General features: G+C 38.6%; 1 protein-coding gene across 2 annotated transcripts in view; it reads right to left on the bottom strand.

The window, feature by feature from the left end:
* Nucleotides 1–20,647, bottom strand: part of NOL10 (nucleolar protein 10) — a 96,504-nt gene that overhangs the window by 32,734 nt on the left and 43,123 nt on the right. For both annotated transcript variants that reach the window (XM_057741007.1, XM_057741006.1), the window contains one exon: nt 501–627. In XM_057741007.1, the coding sequence (XP_057596990.1) occupies nt 501–627 (127 nt within the window). The remainder of the gene's footprint in view (nt 1–500; nt 628–20,647) is intronic.

Here is a 20,647-nt window from a genome sequence, read left to right as displayed (position 1 = left end):
CACTGCCTGGCACATGGAAGCCCCATTTTAAGTGTTGGCTGTTATTTAAGAAGCATTTCTTGGTTTGTATTCTTTAAACCTAAGTAACTGTTAAGGTTCTACATATTTGAGGATTCAATCTATGGGTTCTAAGTTTTGGATTAGGTCTATTAATAAGCAAACCTACATGGGAGACAAAAATCATTTACGTGCGGTGTCTGAGATCTCTCAAAATCTTATTACATTCAAATAGTACTTGAAAGAAAGTCACTGCTTCCTTGACTGATATTTTTCCTCTACATAAGTGGTAGGCTAAAAAAATTACTCCTCATTTAAGATGCAAAAAAGCTTCAGTAGGTTGAATTTACCTGAAACTTTTTCTAAGCAGAGATTATATATACTATGTTTAATATCTGATTTGTCAGATAAATGTGACTCCATCACTTCTAATGTTCAAAACTCAAAACAAAAACAAGTGGAAATAATTTTATAAACATTTCCTTTCATCATAATTTTTTTACCTAAATTCTCAAGGTCTTTCTTGGTGACAAATTTGTAATCATCGTAAACTGTGCTTTCTGGGTTCTCTTCTAATTCTTCTGTCAAGTTGTCTAAGAAGGAACACCACCTGGGAGCAGGACCCAAAACCTGCCGGTGTTGAATAAAAGGTTAGCAAATGTACATTCCCATCACGTCAACTAAGAGTTAGTTATTTTACAACCAGATTTCCTTAAATATAACTTTAAAATCCTCGATTCTATCAGAAGTACTGAGAAATAACCGAAAGTGCATAACAAAGTCCATAATGGAAAAGAAAACCAAAGTAGGAAGAAGTTAGGCTTGAAAGGGAAAACTCTCAGTCTGGGATCAATGATATTAATGAATACTCTTACATGAGAACTACGAAAATACAAATAACAATTCAGGTACCAATAATAACATCCATCTATAGTTCTATTACTTCTTCATTTAAAACAGTACTAGAATCTACAAAAGCATACTTGGCATACCAGACTTTTTTTTTAATAAATTTCATTCATTCATTCATTCATTTATGGCTGCATTGGGTCTCTGTTGTTGCGAGTGGGCTTTCTTTAGTGGCAGAGAGCAGGGACTACTCTTCGTTGCAGTGCGAGGGTTTCTCAGTGCAGTGGCTTCTCTTGTTGTGGAGCACGGGCTCTAGGCGTGTGGGCTTCAGTTGTTGTGACTCGCGGGCTCTGAAGCACAGGCTCAGTAGTTGTGGCGCACGGGCTTAGCTGCTCCGCAGCATGTGGGATCTTCCTGGACCAGGGATTGAACCCCTGTCCCTTGCTTGCATTGGCAGGCAGATTCTTAACAACTGCACCACCAGGGAAGTCTTGCATACCAGATTTTTTGTTTGCCAACCATGGCAAACAAAATGAGGATTCTAAAATGAGAATTACCCTTTTTAAAGGTTTTCAATTAATTACTTGATAATTACATTCCATCTTGTATGGTCCACTTCATTTAATTGATTAAAAATTAAAATTCTGAATGTGGAGTTCTTTAGATTTAACCTAAAATGGGCTGTCAGGATCCATAATTAGTCCTAATGAAAGGCTGAGGAACATAGGATTGAACAGAATTTATAAACAAGTAATAAAATATGAATACTTCAATTTGTAACCCAATTACTTCCATAAAATACTGTGATCGCTTTTTACTCTTCTGCCCTTGATACAAATCTTTCCAGCAGACGCCTCACCCATTGAGGTCAACGCTTATCCCAAAGGAAATAACACTCAGCGGAAAAGCCAAGCTATTGAAACCCTCTCTCATGGTGGAGGCTTTCAGTAGAGAGAACTCTGGGGCTTTTACAAAATGGAACTTCCATTGACTACTTGCCTGTGTATTTTGATAGTAATCAATTATACAGGGGAAAAAAACCAAAATTCAAAATGGAAATTATTAAATCTGGCTTAAACTTTTTGGAGAAGGGAAGGTAGGAGGAACAGAGGAAGAGAGTTATAACAAAGGAAAATGGCCCCCAATACCCTCTTCAATCATTAAAAAAAAAAAAAAAAAGTACATGTTAGATACAGCCATACTACTTTAGTTCTATTATTTTGCCTGATTAGAGAGGGTGATCCCACCACTCCTGCCAAAGGCTGTGAGGCTTACAAACATGAAAAACAACTCTTAATGAGCATTAAAAAGTCCCGTCAAGAACTTTCTAACTAGCATAATCTATACAATTTTTAAAAACAAAGTAAAGGTCTTGATAAGTGGTTTGACTAACCATAAAAGACAAACCTTCATGAAATGCAAGGTATTTTTAAAAAATTCAATGTAGACCACTTTAAAGAAACTGCTGTGATTTTAAGCAATTTTAGGACAGCAGCTTGAAGTTGACGAATATTGATATTAATTGGTACTACATATAAAGCAGCGTGCTAAACCACAGTCCCTGACCATGCGCTTATCCCCCACGGAGTTAAAAACCTAACTGGAGCAGTGGGTGTGTGCACGCACACAGCCGTTTAAAGCAATGAACTGAGACTGCTGAATCACGTGGAAGATGCTCAAGGGCTGGATCAAACAGGCCAGTTGGGACACTGATAAGTATACTTGAAAGGACTTTTGGTTGGAATGAACATGTGAGCAAGCTAGGAAAACCACGGGGCACCTTCTGAGAGTGAGAGTTTAGGCAACTGCAACTAAACGGGGATCTGCTGCCCATCAGTCACAAGTCTGCAAAAGCAAAGCTCAACCACAGACTGGTGTATGACCTAGGACAGCAATCTTCTCCTCTTTTAGAGAGGAAGAACGTATACTATTAGCACTTTTCTAGAATATACGATCCTCAAGAAATTGTTCTCATGGGAGGGTTTAAACTTTATCTGTTTTAAGTGCTTAATTTCCAGTACCTAGAACACTGCCTACCAAGTAGTATGTGTTCAATAAGTGTTGAAAATAAATCTATTCATACATAAAACACGTATGAACACGTTCACGAATTCCACTGCACAAGGCATGAAGACTTAATACTCGGCAAAAGTATTTTTTAAATTGGCTAATTGTCCTTACTCAGATAAAAACAATCAAATACCTCACCATAAAACTACTGGATATAAGAACACTTTTTGGTGAAAGCCAGATTTATTTTGCCTCCTATGCAAGGGAGCACTGGTACCAAAGGACCTCATAATAAAGCAGTTTCACCTTTAAACCTTACATCAGTCATAAACATGGGCTTCAAAGACAATGAAAAGATTACACTGTGTTTACTGACTTTTCTTGGGGGGATGAGAGGTAGGAATATCAAAATATCAGACCAGATCTGAACTTACTTTCACATGATCCTTTTTTATAATGTTCCACAACACTCTTTTTGATAGTTATCTGGATTCTAATGGAATTGTTTCAAATTGCCTCTCCAGGGACAGGTCTGGTTATGGTAAGTAATCTCTGCAATCAAATTCACGGCCATTAAATTTTACAGGAGGAAATATTTCCATCAAAAACAAAGCTAAGTCTAATGGGCTGATTTTATTAATCACGTTTCCTTACTTCCTATTCGGAGAAAAAAACAGAATAACCATAACAAAGTTCAAATTACTGATTTAACTGGTATTAACTGAAGGTTTTATCCACATTAGAGCTTTCCTCAAAGGTCTACTCTACTTTCAGCTGCAAAAACAGTGGTTGGCTTAACCAATGAGGAGGGCTGAACCACGTGCACAGCTCTGATGTACCTATAACAACCACAGTATTAATTCATGTGTAAAAATTTCTCACTGTCTTTATTCATAAAATATGTTAATCCTTCAACTAACACTTAAAATGTATTAATTTATTCTTAAATTTCAGGCTTTACGACTTGAAGAAAACATCTTTTTTATCACTTGGTGTACTATTACTACCACATCAAAAGTTCCTAGGTTTTCCGTGGTGCTGTTATGCTGCTGCGTTCTACACTGCAGTCAAAACCGATTACTGTGTGATTATCTACATTTCTATGCACCATAAGAGTTTTGTTTCAGAAACTTGGTGAAGACTGTTCTATTTCAAACTTCAATTATCTGTTAATGACCTTGCACTTTTTATTTATAAGAATTTCCTAAAGTAACAGGTCAGTAAAAGTAGAGAATTGGAAACCGACTCACCAAACTGCTATAAAGGGATACTGTGGGTCCCTCAGCAACTTTAATGGCAAGCATATCAATCGATTGAAACAGAAATACTTGGTTTTTCAAAATAGGAAAGAATCTTTATCAGTGTGCTACGGGAAGGCCTTGACTCAAATGCAACCAAGTATCTGCTTGCTCTAATCCATTTGGGCAAAAGAACCAATTTTAAGGTACATGAAAACACATGCCACGTGCCTAAGATCATCTGCCTGTATGATTACAATCTACCTTTAAGATGTTAATTATATATGCTTAATTTGAAACCTCAAAAGTCTCATATATTCTGGTAATGGACAGAAATGACTAAGGGTGGGGAGGAAGCGCAATGAATATTAAAACCCTTAGGGCCTTGAGAGAAAAGGGTACCCCTGCCCCCATTCTTCTTTTGAAAAGGTCACTGAGCCATACCCTAAAGCTAGGTTAAGGCAGAAATAAGGATTGAGGATTACTGGATGGATGGTTTAATAGGTGAGGGTGATTAAAATAACAACAAAGTATTATTAATATTATTAGAGACAAAGAACCAAACTGTACTAATTCAATTAATGCTACTGAGTATCTCCTACTATTAATATGAAAACCACTGATGATATAGAACAGCAATTAAATACGAAATTATCTTGACTTTTAAACTAATGATTTAAAAACAGTTTTAAATGCTTTAGTAAAACTAAGAAAATTCTTCATTGCTCCATTTGGTAGAACTGTATCAACACACAAAAAATAACTTTTTTTCTTTTTTCACAATAACTTTGAGCCAAAATGGGAAACTTTAACTGTATGTAATATGTCCAAGTATTCTTATACGTATCAGTTAAAGTTTCTCCCTATTAGAATTTTAACCCACATCTAATCTGAAATCTATTCCTCTCACTGTAAGGCCATAACTCTTTACCAGAAACTACTGGGGGCAAAAAGCATTTGAAACTCAGAATCTTCCGCATTTTCAAAAGGTAACACAGCACATATACTGCACTTATGTAAAATCTTCAGTGGAGTCTGGGTCAGTGGTCCATAATCAAACACATCAGTTGTTCTCTGTGATAAAATCTATACCTCTTCCTACCGGTGATCTGGAGAAACAGACTAGAAAAGAGCCTCTCCTTACAGGTCAGATTTGAGTCCTAATGAAGTAGCTCAGGTTCTGCCACTGATGAGCGATGAAAAATAAATTCAGGGTTTCTGGATTTCAGAACTGCAGATCAGAGATGACGGAGGTATACTATACAGTAAATATCATTAGCCACTATTATGATTAATGATAATTGTTTTAAATGTATAGCTTGTATCTCCAGAAGGAGAATGGGATTTCGCCAAGACGACCAACTCTGCAATACATAAACTCAAAGGCTTCCTTTTCAAACTTTCCCTCCATTATTAGCTCAACAGTACCACTAGCACCAGCATGTATTTTCAAATTCTGACAGCTGGGGCTTACTAATAACTGATCGTAAATAAGCCTAAGACAGGAGAGACAGCTGGGTGAGCCAAGGGAGCGGCCATGAATTTAAGCATGTAATTGCATCTGCAACATAATGAGCTGCCTAATTGCATATCCAAGTTTACATGTATTCGCGTGAGTAATTATGAGTCATTTAAAGGTACTCTACTTGCAGTGCTTTGTTCTCTCATTCCTAAAAATCAGATTAGCAAAAGAGCAATTTAATTGCAACATTTAAAAATCTTTAAAAAAGGAGAAAAATTATTATCTGCCACGATTTCAATTTTGACTCAGTTTCTGAAAAGTAGTTTAGGCACTGAAATAAAATGATAATAAAATAAGGCTAGGTGAGAAAGAAAACGATCGCCTATGCCATTCTATCACTATCAGCCGACGAACCAATGGTTAATCTGTGCAATGCCCTACCAGTACATACAAGCATGGGATGGAGCACCTACACTCACGGGTTAGGGGAGACAGGACCTCCCAAAGCAAACACTTCGATGGCACACGAACTGTATATTTTTATCTCCTCTCCCTTCCAAGCATAGGTAAAATGACAGTAAATCAATATAAAAGGTATTACCTTCAAGGACAAAAAGAACAAAAGAAGAAAATATAGTGGTTAAGGGATTTAACACAGTATAAATGTTGGGTGCTTACACAGTTTAGTAACAAAGAGGAGACCCGATTCTTCCCTTAGAGTCCCAGCACTTCCAGCCTCCATGTATCTGGGAAGATGGGCCCAACCAGAGGGGAGATGATGGAGCTGATGACACCTGAAGTCCCATCACCCTTAGGAAACCAGAGGACAATTCTCTGGAGAAAGTGAGGGAGAGCTGCTCCACATGAGTGGATACCTGGCACAGGTGACTTGAGCCGTGGCGCTGAGATTGCAAACTGACTGGCAGCCTCCCTATCAGTGTGTGACCCTCAGCTCCTCTGCCAGCCCCCAGCATGCCAGAGGCCACGCACATGGTGCTGTGCTTCCATTCCTGCCAGCCTAAACCCTAACATTCCTGGTGAGAAACTGGGGGATTCTCTATACAAAACAAAAGAGCCCCAAAGACAGACTTCCAGATGTTGATATCTGGGAATCCTCCAATACAGGGACAGACCTCATTTTACTGTATTTCACAGAGATTGTGTTCTTTACAAACTGAAGGTGTGTGGCAACTCTGTGTTATCAGATGATAGCATTTTTTAGCAATAAAGTATTTTAAAAGTAAGATATGTACATAGTTTTTTTAGATATAATGCTATTGCACACTTAATAGACGACAGTAATATAACTTTTACGTGCACTGGGAAACCAAAAAATACGGGTGACTCACTTTATTGCGATATTTGCTTTATTGTAGTGGTCTGGAGCCAAACCCGTGATTTCTCCAAGGTACACCTTTGGTCATTAGCTGAAGAGTTAGCATGGAAATTACCAGCAGACAAGACCACCACACACAAAGAGCTTCCAATCAGCATTTAGTGTCTCATTCTTAAATAAGAATAGACTGCTGAAGATCAATTCACTTATTCAACAAATAGTTCCTGTCAAGCATTTTTTTCTCTTCACTGTAGATACAGCAGTGAATGAAACAAATAAGAATCTCTACCTTTAAAGAGCTTACATTCCAGAGAGGGAAACAATAAACAAAGGAAAGACAGTACAGAGTATGACAGATAGTGATAAGTGCTATGGGGAAGATAAAGCAGCGAAGGGTGATGGAGAACACAGGGGAGGAGGAGCAGGGGTAGACAGGGAGGCCCACATTGAAGTGACAACTGAATGCAGACCTAGAGGACAGGAGAGAATAAACCATGAGAATATCTGGCATATGCAAAGGTCCTGAGGTCAGAATTGCTTGGCATGTTTGCGGATCAGCAAAGAGTCCAACCCAATATGGCTTGAACAGAGGGGGCAAGGGAAACAGGAGAGGACTAAATCAGGTAGGGTATTACAGGCCACTGCAGGACTTTACCTTTTCCTTGAGTGAGATGGAAGCCACTGGAGGGCTCTGAGCAGAGGCATGACATGATCGGACTCGTGTTTACAGGGATCCCTTTGCAAAGGCTGGGAGACTTACTGGTTCCAGGAAAGCTCTATCATTAGCTGAAATAAGTCAACTAAGCAGAGACTTTGGTGGCCACACAGAACAAAGGTATCAGATTTTACAGACTTAGTCCAGCAGTCACTAAACAAAGAAACAGCAACAACAATGAACTCAGCGTGGGGTGATCTGTGTTCCAAAACTCCCAAATTACATTATCTAAAACATCTAGTTTTCAACAAAAACTTGCAAGACGTGCAAAGAAAAGCATGGCCCATACACAGTGGGGAAAAAAGGCAGTCAACAGAACCTGTCTTTTAAGGAAGCTCATACTTTGGACTAACCAAAGAGTTTAAATCAGCTATTACAGATATGTTCAAAGAACTAAACAAATCAACCAACCCATATCTAAAGAACTAAAGAAACATATAAGAATATACATGTCTCATGAAATAGAGAACATCAATAAAAAGACAGAAATTATAGAAAAGAACTAAATAAAGTCCTGGAGTTGAATAACATGATGAAATAAAAAATTCACTGGAGGGGCTCAACAGATACAAATCAGCAGAAGAAAGAAGCAGCCAATCTGAAGGTGGGTAAATTGAGATTATAGAAAGAATCTGAGAAATAGAAAAACTGAACAGAGCCTCAGACACCTGTGGGACATCATTAAGCAGACCAACATACACATAATGGGCATCCGAGAAGAAGAGAAACAAAGGGCCAGAAAGAGTATTTGAAGAAATAATGGCCAAAAACTTCTCATATTTGGCAAAAACTATTACACTGAACATTCAAGAAGCTCAACTCCAAGTAGGACAAATTCAAAGAGATCCACACCTAGACACATCACTGTCAAACTGTGAAAAGACAAAGACAAATGTATCTGAGAACAGATATTCATACCACTCCTTTCCTTTCAAACTTTTAAATTTGAGGTGTTGGAATGTCAAGAAAACTTCTGGGAAACCAAAGTAACAATCTATTGAAAACCAAACACATACATCCACTGGAGAGCTACTGACTTTGAGCTCAGCACCATTCAGAACATGCATGCTTAGTGAACACCAAATCGTCCTGCTAAATTGAGGAAAAGGGGAAATAGAATTACTCTCAAACCACTGCAATTTAAGAGAGCAAAAATCTTATATAAAACCGTGAAATTCCTTCATAAACCAAAACAAAGTTCTCTTTTAAGTATTCAAAGCTGTCTTATATTTAACCTAAGTAATTCTAATTTGAGTTAGAATGAAAAGCTTTACATTTCTGTCTTCTTTTCCTGAAAACTATGAACAGTAAATTAAATATCGTGAAAAAGTCCTCAGCTTCCATCTTCCTTCAATTTTCAAGAAAAAAGAAAAACTATCTTAATATGGTCCTTGCCTTTTTCAAAGTCCACTGTTAGTTAAATAGGACAAACAGGCTTCTTTTAAGGTCTCCCCTTCATTCTTTCCTGCAGATCACCATTGGACATATATCATCATGTTACACTTGAAATCCCATGCAGTTTCCTCAAGTTTACATCCAGAGTTTACAATTCCAATGACTCTAAGCAATGTTAAAGTCCTTTACGTCCAGCCTTTTCCTGTCCCAATTTCCTAACTATGCTAAAAATGCTCAACCTCACGGCTCTGTCTGCACATATGCATACACACAACAGCCCCGTGGGTGCTAAGGGCACAAGGCCAATTTCATCATTTGAGAATATATTTATCTTTTTGATCACACACCTGGTAACATGCCCTCTCCAAGATCTTGTTTTGTCATTTTATTCCTGCCAAGAGTTACACAGATGGTTTTAGTGTGTTATCCTGGTTACCACATCAGCAGCTTCCTGGTTCTACCCTACTTCCTTACAGGCAAAGGAGTTTATTAATAATTTTTTGGCATATTCTTAAGCTTTCCAATTCTTAAGTCTATGTAAAAACTAAGGGTATTCTAATATTTAAAAATATCTAGGGATGGAAATTTGGCAGAAACAAAGGAAGAGTAAAATGTTTTTAAATGAAGGTTATACACCTCAGCAGTGCTATTCTAGGAGGGTCAAAAAATATTTTGCTGCCATTTAGCAGTTGATGTTTACCTACAGGGTGCCACTCATGGAACTAGGAAATCCTGAAGAATACATTTTATTTTTACTTATTTTTTAAAATTTATTTATTATTTATTTATTGGCTATGTTGGGTCTTCGCTGCTGCACACGGGCTTTCTCTAGTTGCATCAAGCAGGGGTTACTCTTCATTATGGTGCGTGCACTCCTCACTGCCATGACTTCCCTTGTTGTGGAGCACAGGCTCTAGGGAGCATGGGGTTCAGTAGTTGCGGCACAGGGGCTCAACAGTTGTGGCTCACGGGCTCTAAAGCACAGGCTCAACAGTTGTGGCACATGGGCTTAGTTGTGGCATACGGGCTTAGTTGTGGCACACAGGCTTAGCTGCTCCGCAGCATGTGGGATCTTCCTGGAGCAGGGATCGAACCTGTGTCCCCTGCATTGGCAGGCAGATTCTTAACCACTGCGCCACCAGGGAAGCCCCAGAATACATTTTAAATTCAAGCAAAAGGAGATTTCTCATACATTCCCAAAGAAAGCCAAAGTAGAGCATTATACTGGCAGAGCAAAAGAAGCGGTAAAAGAACCCAATTCTGACTCATATTTGAATAAATTGTAACCAACCACAAAGCACTTAAGTAATTCTCTACAACCCAGGTAGAAAGTCTATTTCAGATTTTAAATACGTATATTTCCCACTGTGATGATAAACAGTATTTCTACACATGATGATATCAATGGCCCTATTAAGATATATGATGTGTGTGTATGTGCAGGGTTGTGGGAGGGAAGTAGTGTGTATACTGTATTAATCTTTTTTTAGTGAAGTCTTAGGATAGATTCCAAAAACTTCATGTAAATCTAGCCATTTTTGAAGACTAGTGCTTTATAAGGAAAACCATAGGACATAATGAAATCTTCAAACTCGGAATGAAAGGAAAGCTATGTAGTTTGGTGGCGGGAGTGATGAAAGGGAAAAGATCACCTGCTGTAGCAGAACCAAAAATTTAACTTTGGACTCCATGGCAACCAAGGCAAAAGAGATGCATAATGAGGCAGAAAGATATCATTTACTTGATAAAGGAAGCATACTGTTATGTCTGGAAAGAGAAACTCTTTTGGAACTAAACTCAAGAAGCATTTCATAGATCTTTCTCTAAGGAACTCTAACACTGAACAATATATCTCTAAAAGAGGTTTACAAAAGAAACTTTATATGACTGTTAAACATCAAAGAAACATCATTAAACTGTAATTTATGAAGGCCCAAGTAATGTGATCCAAGCAAGCAGCTTGATGACCTAACCTGACTCTGAAATAGTTTCGAGCCGTGTTGTCCAATACAGTAGCCACTGGCCACATGTGGCTACTTAAATGTAAATTAACTAAGATGGAATAAAATTTAAAAGTCAGTGCCTTAGGCACACCATGCACATTTCAAATGCTCAATAGTCACACATGGCTAGTGGCTACCATGGTGGACAGAGCAGAGCAAAACTTTCCATCAGAGAAAGTTCTACTAAACAGCACTGGTTTAGAGAACTAAAAGAAAGGAGAGGTGAATATCCATTAATAGGAAACTAGGCAAATAAATTATGACAGATCTATATAATGAAACACTGTGCAACTGTTAAAAAGAATGGGTTTGCTTTATATTTATCTGACCTGATCAGAATAATATATCGTTAAGTGATTTAAAAAAAACCCTTTTGGAATAACATGCATCATGGAGATCCCAATTCTGCTAAAATACACGTGCTAGCATGTGTATAGGGCCGGGCGGTGGGCGGGGGGCATGGAGGGAGAGAGAACTGACTTGACTCTGCAAAGAATGTGCATCACCTTGTTAACAATGGTAGTGGGGGGGGGGGGGGGCGGGGGGCGGGGTTATGAAGGACTTTTTCTTCCCTGGTTATATATTTTTACATTTGATTAAAAAAAAAAATAGTGCATTTTTCCTAAAGTAATAAACAACGTCTCCAAAGGGACAGAGGCACAGATACAGAGTTACCAAGTGATTACAAGCCCCCCTGCAACATCAAACTGAAACAGCAGTTGTCTCAGATAATCTTTATAAAGGAACAGGAGCCCAGCCTACAACTCAGGACTGAGGCCCTTAGTGAACATCTGGATTGGCACTTGGGATATTGACTGCGAAGAGACCTTTAAGAAAGACAAAAGATCTTTTTTCTCTCCAGAAAATTTAAGAACTTAACTCACAACTTTTGAGCCTTTCCATGGAGATAAACCAAAAAACCAAAAAGATCAAAATCCCCTCCCAGAAAGCAGTTTTCGATTATCTGAAGCTGCAGAGTTTTCAATCACACACATGGGAGAGAAAATTTCAGACATTTCAACACTTCCAAAACTCAATTTAGCATCTGCTCTGTCATCTGTAGCTTTTACCTTTGTAAATGGTACCATTATTCATTCAGTGCCCTGTTTCTCTCTTAGTCTCCACTCCCAGTGATCACCAAGCCCCAAGCATGTATTCCCTCCTTACTACCTCTTCTGTCTCCTCCTTCACCACCCACTGCCACTACCTTAGAGGGAGCTCTCAGGACTTCTCTTGATCAGTCGCGATCTGTGCTAGCCCCTGCTTCTAAAGCCACTCCCTCCCTACAGGCAGAATAATCTTACACCCATATCTGATCTCACTCCCCTCAATAAAACCCTTCAAAGGCATGCCACTCCACTTTAAATCAAAAGCAAAAACTTTACCACAGCACAAAAGGTTTAGATTCAAGGCCCTTATATCTCTCCAGTTTTATTTATCTCTTGCCCCTCTCTGCCCCTGGAAAACCTAAGCTCCTCCCGGGCACACTGAAGAGATCCAAGGCTCTAGCCCCTAGTTTCAATTCCCTGAGTGTAGAAAGATCTCCCTGATGCCACCACCTTGCTTTCTACCTCTTCATTGGTTAATTCCTACATGTCCTTCAAGATTCAATTCAAATGTCTGTACTCCCTCTGACTCTCCTGCCTATAGGAAGGTGACTTCCCAATGCGCTCCTGTAAGATCTTGTACAAACGAGTCCTTTGTCAACCATAACGTTTGTTCCTTTACAAAACTGTAAGCTCCAAGGCAACAAATAAAATGTCTCTGATACCCCAGGCCTTAATGCGGGCACATGAAGGTGCCTAGTAAGTATTTGTTCAATGACCCTAATTCCCTCAAATACTCAAACTAGAAACTAGTCAACACAGACTACCCAGTCAGGCCAACAAAGACAAAAACAAAGGGTTGGATTTCCTTCAGTGACCAATACAAAAATAAATGTACGTACAAATTAAAACAATGAGATACCACTACATGCCACTCGAATAGCTAAAATCCAAAACACTGATAGCACCAAAATCTGGCAAGGGTATGGAGCAACAGGAATTCTCATTCACTGATGGTGGGAATGCAAAATGGCACAGACACTTTGGAAGAGTCCAGCAGTTTCTCACAAAACTAAACATACTTTTATCAGACAATGCAGCAATCACACTCCTTGCTATTTACCCAACGGAGTTGAAAACTTATGTCCACACAAAAACATGCACAAGAATGCTTAGAGCAGCTTTATTTATAATGGCCCAAACTTGAAGCAACAAGTTCAATAGGTGAATGAATAAACAAACTGTGGTACATCCATGCAATGGAAGAGTATTTAGCAATAAAAAGAAATGAGCTATCGAGCCACAAAAAGACATGGCGGGATCTTAAAGGTATATTACTAAATGAAAGAAGCCAATCTGAAAAGGCTAAATACTGTATGATTCCAACTATGGGACATCTAGAAAAGGCAAAACCACATAGCTAGTAAAAAGATCAGTGGTTGGCAGGGGCTTGGGGGAAGAGGAAGGGATTAACAGGTGGAGCACAGAGGCTTTTCAGGCAGTGAAACCATTCTCTATGATACATAATAGTGCATACAGGTAGTTATACACTTGTCAAAACCCACAGAATGGACAACACCAAGGATGAACCCTAATGACTTTGGGGGATAATGAGGTGTCGATGTCAGTTCATCAACTACAACACATATACCCTCCGGTACAGGATGCTGATGGCGGAGAAGGCTGTGTATAGTGTGTGTGTGTGTGTGTGTGTGTGTGTGTGTGTGTGTGTGTGTGTGAGAGGGAGTGTGTGGAAACTCTACTTCCCACACAATTTTGCTGTGAACCTTTTGAAAACTGCTCAAAAAAAATCAAGTCATACAAATAAATGACTGACTGAAAGAATGATAACCATATGCAAATATGAAAGAAACATAAACAGATGTAACCTTCGTTTCAATAAGCCTTACTATCATCATTTACACATTATTTGTTTGCTACCAAGAATAATGTTCTGTTCCTCAAGAAAGTAAATATACAACCTAACTAAAGATTTGTGCCAACGTGCAGATCAATTATTCATTTCCATTTAACAATTTTCAACAACTACATTCTAGAGCAATTTAAACTGCTAATAATACAAGTCAATCCCACCACCACCCCCCAAAAAAGCAAGGGGGAAAAGTAGATGATGTGAAGCAAGGAGATGGATAGATGGGGACTCTTCATATTTCTCTTTTATGTATATTTGAAATACTTCATTTTAAAATTTTTATTATGGAAATATCAATAATATTCATTCCTTCAAATCGGCACATATTCATTGAGAGCCACGAAATACCAGACATTATTCTAGGCACCAGGGACACAACAAAAAGTAAAACACACAAAAGTCCTGCCCTCAGCGTGCTTACATCCAAGCACGTGTGCATTAGAAGACAAACTTGCCTGGGATTTGAGAGAATACTAAATCAAAGTCTGTCTTAGAACTTTCTTCTTATTTTCTGTATTAGCTGGGCCTTTTAAAAGAATGTGGCCCAAATTTCTTGCCTATTTGTATAACGTGCCTTCTATTTTTAAGGAAAAAAAACAAATCACAACAAAAACCCCACAGCAGGTAATGGGCATATTAATCAAAGAAAGTGCCAGAGGACTCAGGCAGTCAGGCAAACTCAGAAACAAAAACCAGTCCCTGGCTGTGAGCACTACATTCTACCACCACCACCTAGGTGACCACACCAACGGGACAAAGTAATTCTAGACTTACTTCCAAATCTATCTTGTCCAAAACAAGAATGGTAAAGAGATCAACCTGGCAAGCACTGAGATGCAGGTAATCACCAGGGCTGGGAGACAAGACTGTTGGTCAATATTTGATTCAAAACTGAAAAACTAGCATCTGCATAGGAAGCTGTCATTTACTTTCAAGAAAACGGGCATGCCAGATGTACAACCGTTTAAGCAAAAATAAATATCACCTAACATATTAACATAATGAAATACATGTCATATGTGCGTCAAATATTTCCATATGGAAATTACATTCATTTTTATCCTGCCGGAACTGAAATTAACTTTTGAAATGTGACAGGATGCTCAGAAAATTACTTCCTGAGTGTCACACATTAACGCTTTCTGTAGGTCTGCTATTCTTGTGACCCAATAAAATGTGATGGGAAATGGAGAGGATTTCCTTTGTTGAGAAAAATGCCAGATACTATGTTACTGCCTGAAAGTGTTTAGATTAAAATAGGAAGTCCACATTTCCCCTTTGTAAAGACACAAACAACTTGTTTGTATTAGATCAGAATACTTTATTAGCCACCTAACATTTATGCCCTACTTCCCATTTCACAATTATGAATACATAACTGAAAAATGACAAACAGAACACAACATCTTATAAAGTGATTTCATGCATAAGATAAAATTCAGTTACAACAAATCTGCTGTGAGCTTGGGTTAGAAAGGAAGCTCACTACAAAGAAATGCATCTGCTTTTCATCCCTCTCCTTTCTGTTAATCAATAAAAGGTAATGAAAACACATGGAGTCTGGAATCTAACTTTTCCACTAACCTGCTGCTCTACCTGTAAGTGCCTCACATTTTTTTCTCCATAAAAGTAGGTCTAATTACTTTCCATAAGATGTCTTATCCCTCCAGATCTTTCTTATGGGCTTGGCTTTATCTTTTAAATGCTTTTCTTAGAGAACAAAATAAAACATATGTCCTGTCTGCATTATTATGAATCAAGACATCTAAAAAATATGTATCTTTGAACTCAAATTAAAAGGGATCATGTTTTTCATTCAAATTTGTCTTTTTCTTCCTTTTAGAAGCTCTGAAAGGTCAGTCCTTCAGTCCCTCCGGTATTGTGATAGCTCTTCCCACACTCTCAGTAATGAAAATGTTTGTCCTTCGTCTAATGCCCCATCATTTTCTTTACCTCACAAAGGGTGACCTTCTGTTGTGAACTTACTCTTTTTTTAAATCCTAAAAACATGCCTTCTAGAGAGAGTGCCTGATAACGCAGTTCCTGGACTCTTTTCTGAACTTTCTCTCATCCTCCATCTGTGAACTATTTCTCCATGAACATTCACACTAACAGCCCCAAGATCACCCCTCATCCTTCTCCACCCCCATTCACATGTGGAATCACGCCAAATATCCTGCTTAATCTATTCCTTTGACTTCGAGCTGAACAAAACCCCCGGATCCTCTTTCTCACAGGTGCTGCTGCTGAGCCCTATCTCCCTTATTCTGAACTTGCTAACTACATTTTAAAAATCTTCCCCTTTCTCCTACTCGGTCCACTGCATTTAAAATTTCTGAATTGTAATTTCATGGGTTTAACCTCTTCCCATAGACACAAGGTGCTAAAGTCAAGCAGCTAAGACTAAATAAAGTATAATCAAAGTCAAACTTGAAAAATCCCTTTGGGATGTCCTTCAGTATGTCTAAAAGTGCACATGTGCCTCAGGTGTTTAACGAGGACCAGATACAATGGACAACCTGCAGCTGGGGGCCTTAGGCCAAAAACCCTTTATCTTAAATTACCAGAATCATACTCAGTGTGGCAAAGATATGTGAGAAGTACTGGAACAAAAATCTTTTGAAGAAAACATTCAAGCAGCCCTTTTCGAATGGCGTTCCTCATCCCAACCACATAACACAGAAACTGTTTTCTCAGGTCTCCCAAGAATGACACATAACGAGCACCTTCCTAAATGCAAAGGAGAGAAGGTGACTGACTACATTCAGTGCATGCTTTAGAGAATTAGGGCTGATTTCTCTTAGTTGAGAAACGATCTTCCACCTTAAACTCAGTCGTAGACACAGGCCAGCAGTGTGGGATGGAGGCAGCCACACCAGCTTCCCAGCACCCACACCTCGGAAGACTTCTATTTAAACGTATGCAGCTAAGTGAGCATAATTATAGGATTTAAGTGAAAATGTAACCAGTAGCCACCAAGATGCTCCCAAATGCAAAGAAAATGTAACAAAAGCATTAGCAAGAATGCCTCTGACTCAGTGAGACTATAGTTGGTTTTTTCATCCTTTCTTCTGATATTTAAACATTTTTTAAAACTATATATTATTTTTATATTCACACACAAATCCCACTTTTTAATGATCTCCAAGAGTTTATAATAATGTGGGGAAACATTAAGTGGCAACAAAGCAAGATATCAAACCATACCAACATTTCAGATTAAAACAATGGAAAAAAGAGAGCCAAATGGTAAAATGTGTTTCTCTTTGGGTGATGGGAGAATGAGTTTTCTATTCGTCTTTATTTGCTGCTTTCTATAAAGAGTGTGCTTTGATGATATAATGTGGGGAAATGGACTTCACTTTTAAAAATCAGGTTTTTAATTTAAGCAACCAGATTTCATCCATGCTTTCTATTTCAATAACTAACGGCAAAACCAAAGGTATTAAACAGTTCTTTCTCAACCTCTGTTTTGTATGATCTGTAACAGACTGAACAATCTCAAGTCATATTTCTCAAGTCATTTTACTCACTCACACCTACGATTCTGTCACAACCTTTTCGGTGTATCTTTATTTTGCTCAATATCACATTCCTCCTAAGAGCTAAAGCTATATAAAAGCCCATGTCCACATAATGCAAAATACACGGAGTACTCTGTGACACTGGAGCTGTCAAATTTCACTCACTGCAAACAAAGCGTGACAGCAACAATCAGCTGAACCTCCATCAGGCACCAAGCACCAAGATGAATGGCTGAGTACGTAGCTACTGCACACAGCTGCCTTACAACAGCATTCTTCCTTTGTGCCCCAAGAAACCAAGGCTCAGGACAAGTAACTTATTTGAGGTCAGCATATTTATAAGTGGCAAAGCTGGTATTCAAACTCAGGTCAAACTAATTTTGAAATTCCTTCCATAAGCAACATGGACTTAAGAAATGCCTTCTAGATCCAGCTCAGTGACCAACGTGTCATTTGACCTTGAACAAATGACTTGATTCCTCAGCTATAAATTAAGGGGCTGGACTAGATGACCTCAAAGTTCCCTTCCTGCCCTAGTGTTCTGCGCTTCAAAAGCTTCCCTTGTTCCTTCGCAGCATGTTGAAAAACCCTTCAGCAACTATTTGTCCCAGTTTATGTTCTGTCTTGTACATCCTTTGTATGTTGGCAAATTCCCCCGAGGACAGTTTTCTTTGCATCTGGTACTACCTCCCTAAACCAAGAGAATATGTTGCAACTGGCACTAGAAAATAGGAATTTCTAACAAAATTACATATGTCTAACAGCTCTCTGCTTAAATGAGCATCTTAGAGAAAGCGTGATCCATCACTTTCAGGATCAACGTGGACACTAACATATTCAGGGCCATTTCAGCACACACTAGTGGGTCGAAGAGACCTCACCTCTGGGGAATCTCTGGTATCAAATCAGTAAACATAAAAGCCTTCAGCCTTGGCCTCGAATTGAAATGGATCAATGGTCCAGATTCAAAGCCAATCTGAGGGAGCAGCACGCACAGCATGTCCAGCAGCTCCAGCTAACGCAGGGGAAGAAAAACGATGGCACTGTTTCCAACCTTTACAACACGTTAAGTCCATCCTATCCCAGATGCAAAGCCAACTTTCCCACAAGTTTCAAAAAAAGGTACAACAAAAGCGAAATGCTCTTACTTTCATATTCTCCTTTTGTATTTTTCTAGGAAAGAGTTTATCCTCTTAACAGCACCACTATTAAATCTTTTGGACAAGGCATTTCTTTTAGAAATCTCTCAGCATTCCCAAATACAATGGTTGCATCGTCCCAAGATTCTCTGATCCTGCTGATGAGAACATACTGTCAGAGCAAAGGAACTGATCCTTATTCTATTGTATAAAAATTATAGTCTAGCACTTATGAGTCATGTTCACCACTTTTTAATTTCACTAATGGTAGCAGAAAAGGGCAGATGTGAAATTTGAATTTGGTATAATAACAGCTAAACATCATTGCAAACCAGCCACTGTCAAAATATACAACCATTATCTAAGATTCTTCTAATTACAGTTATCAGATTACTCTCATATGTATTTGTTTTATCAATTTTTCAGCACCTATTAATTGAATGTCTATAGTGTAATAGGCACTGCTTTAGGTGCTGGGACTATAACATGGAAAAAGAGCAAAACAATATCCCTGTGTCCATGTTTTATACTGTAATGAGGAAAGGTATATTTACCTATTTATAAATTTATTAATATACTTATTATTTATATAAATTTATAAATAAATAAATACATATAAGGAAAATTTTGTGTTCAATGGAAAGCTACACATAACCTAGAGTGGGGGTCCACAAACTTTTTCTTAAATGACTAGGTATGGACTTCCTAGGTGGCACAGTGGTTAAGAATCCGCCTGCCAATGCAGGGGACACAGGTTTGAGCCTGGGCTGGGTATGGAGCCTGAGCTCTATAGCCCATAAGCCACAACTATTGAACCCATGTGCCACAACTACTGAAGCCCACATGCCTAGAGCCCACGCTCCGCAACAAGAGAAGCCGCTGCAATGAGGAGCCCGCACACCACAATGAAGAGTAGCCCCCGCTCACTGCAACTAGAGAAAGCCCATGTGCAGCAACGAAGACCCAACACAGCCAATAAATAAATTAATTAAAAAAAGAAACACAAAAAACCAAAAACAACCAGGTAAAGATTTTAGGGCTTGCAAACCATTGAGTCTTTCTGTCATAACTACTCAACTCTGCCTTTTTAGTCAGAAAGCTGCCACAGACAACATGTAAGAAATGAATGTGTGCACTGTGTTCCAAGAAAACTTTGCTTACAAAAACAAGCAGCTGGTGCTTAGTTAGGTGTTAAATTTACCAAACCCCTGGTCTAGAGATTATCTGATGCTGATTCCATGGGAGATATTTTACAACTCTGTAAACTGTAGGTAACTGACAGCAATGCAAGATAATTGTCTATGGTCACACAAATGCAATCTGTCCTGGACAGAAAACCCTCCATATCTTCGGAAAAGTCAATCTATTCATTTGCCCATTCCCAAGTCAATATCACTTTATTCCACGTAAATCTGTGCTATTTTTGACTTCACCTTTGATGACATGCGCTGATATCCTTATTTAATAGACTAAATGAAATTTTTAACATGTGTTCACTTGATATCTATGTGAAAATCACAAGTTCACATTTTTCTGAAAATTATCCTTTAACAGTTTTAGAGGTCTCACCAAGACGCACAATGAGTTCATCCGACAGGGTCAGGGAAACATCATCACCAGAAAAGTACAGCCAAGCACAGCTTTTTTCCTTGGCTCCTAATGAATCCAAAGGGGCAGCAGAACCTCACTGACTCTGTTTTTCTAACTTTGATTTTCCTCTCCACTAACTTTGTGTTTGGGTTTTGGTTCCTTTATGGCCTATAAGTTACTCCCCTTGCCGGCAGCAATGACTGGGGATTGGGTCTGATGCTCTAACCATCTGATGGTCTCTGTAAATGGATAAATGGTTTACAGAGATCTCTTCTCTGATAGGTGAGAGAAAATGGAGACTCTGGTGTTTTAGCTTTTTCCTGTTTGTAGGACATTTTAAGTTAAGATAGGAGGTAAGGTGCTACAGTGAGCAAAATAAAGCCTTCACAAGGTTTTAAGAAGAGTGATTG

This window comes from Hippopotamus amphibius, chromosome 7 (assembly GCF_030028045.1).
Source record: "Hippopotamus amphibius kiboko isolate mHipAmp2 chromosome 7, mHipAmp2.hap2, whole genome shotgun sequence".
NCBI classification, from domain to species: domain Eukaryota; kingdom Metazoa; phylum Chordata; class Mammalia; order Artiodactyla; family Hippopotamidae; genus Hippopotamus; species Hippopotamus amphibius.
The sequence above is the reverse complement of the archived record's forward strand: the minus strand, read 5'-3'. Positions and strand labels throughout refer to the sequence as shown.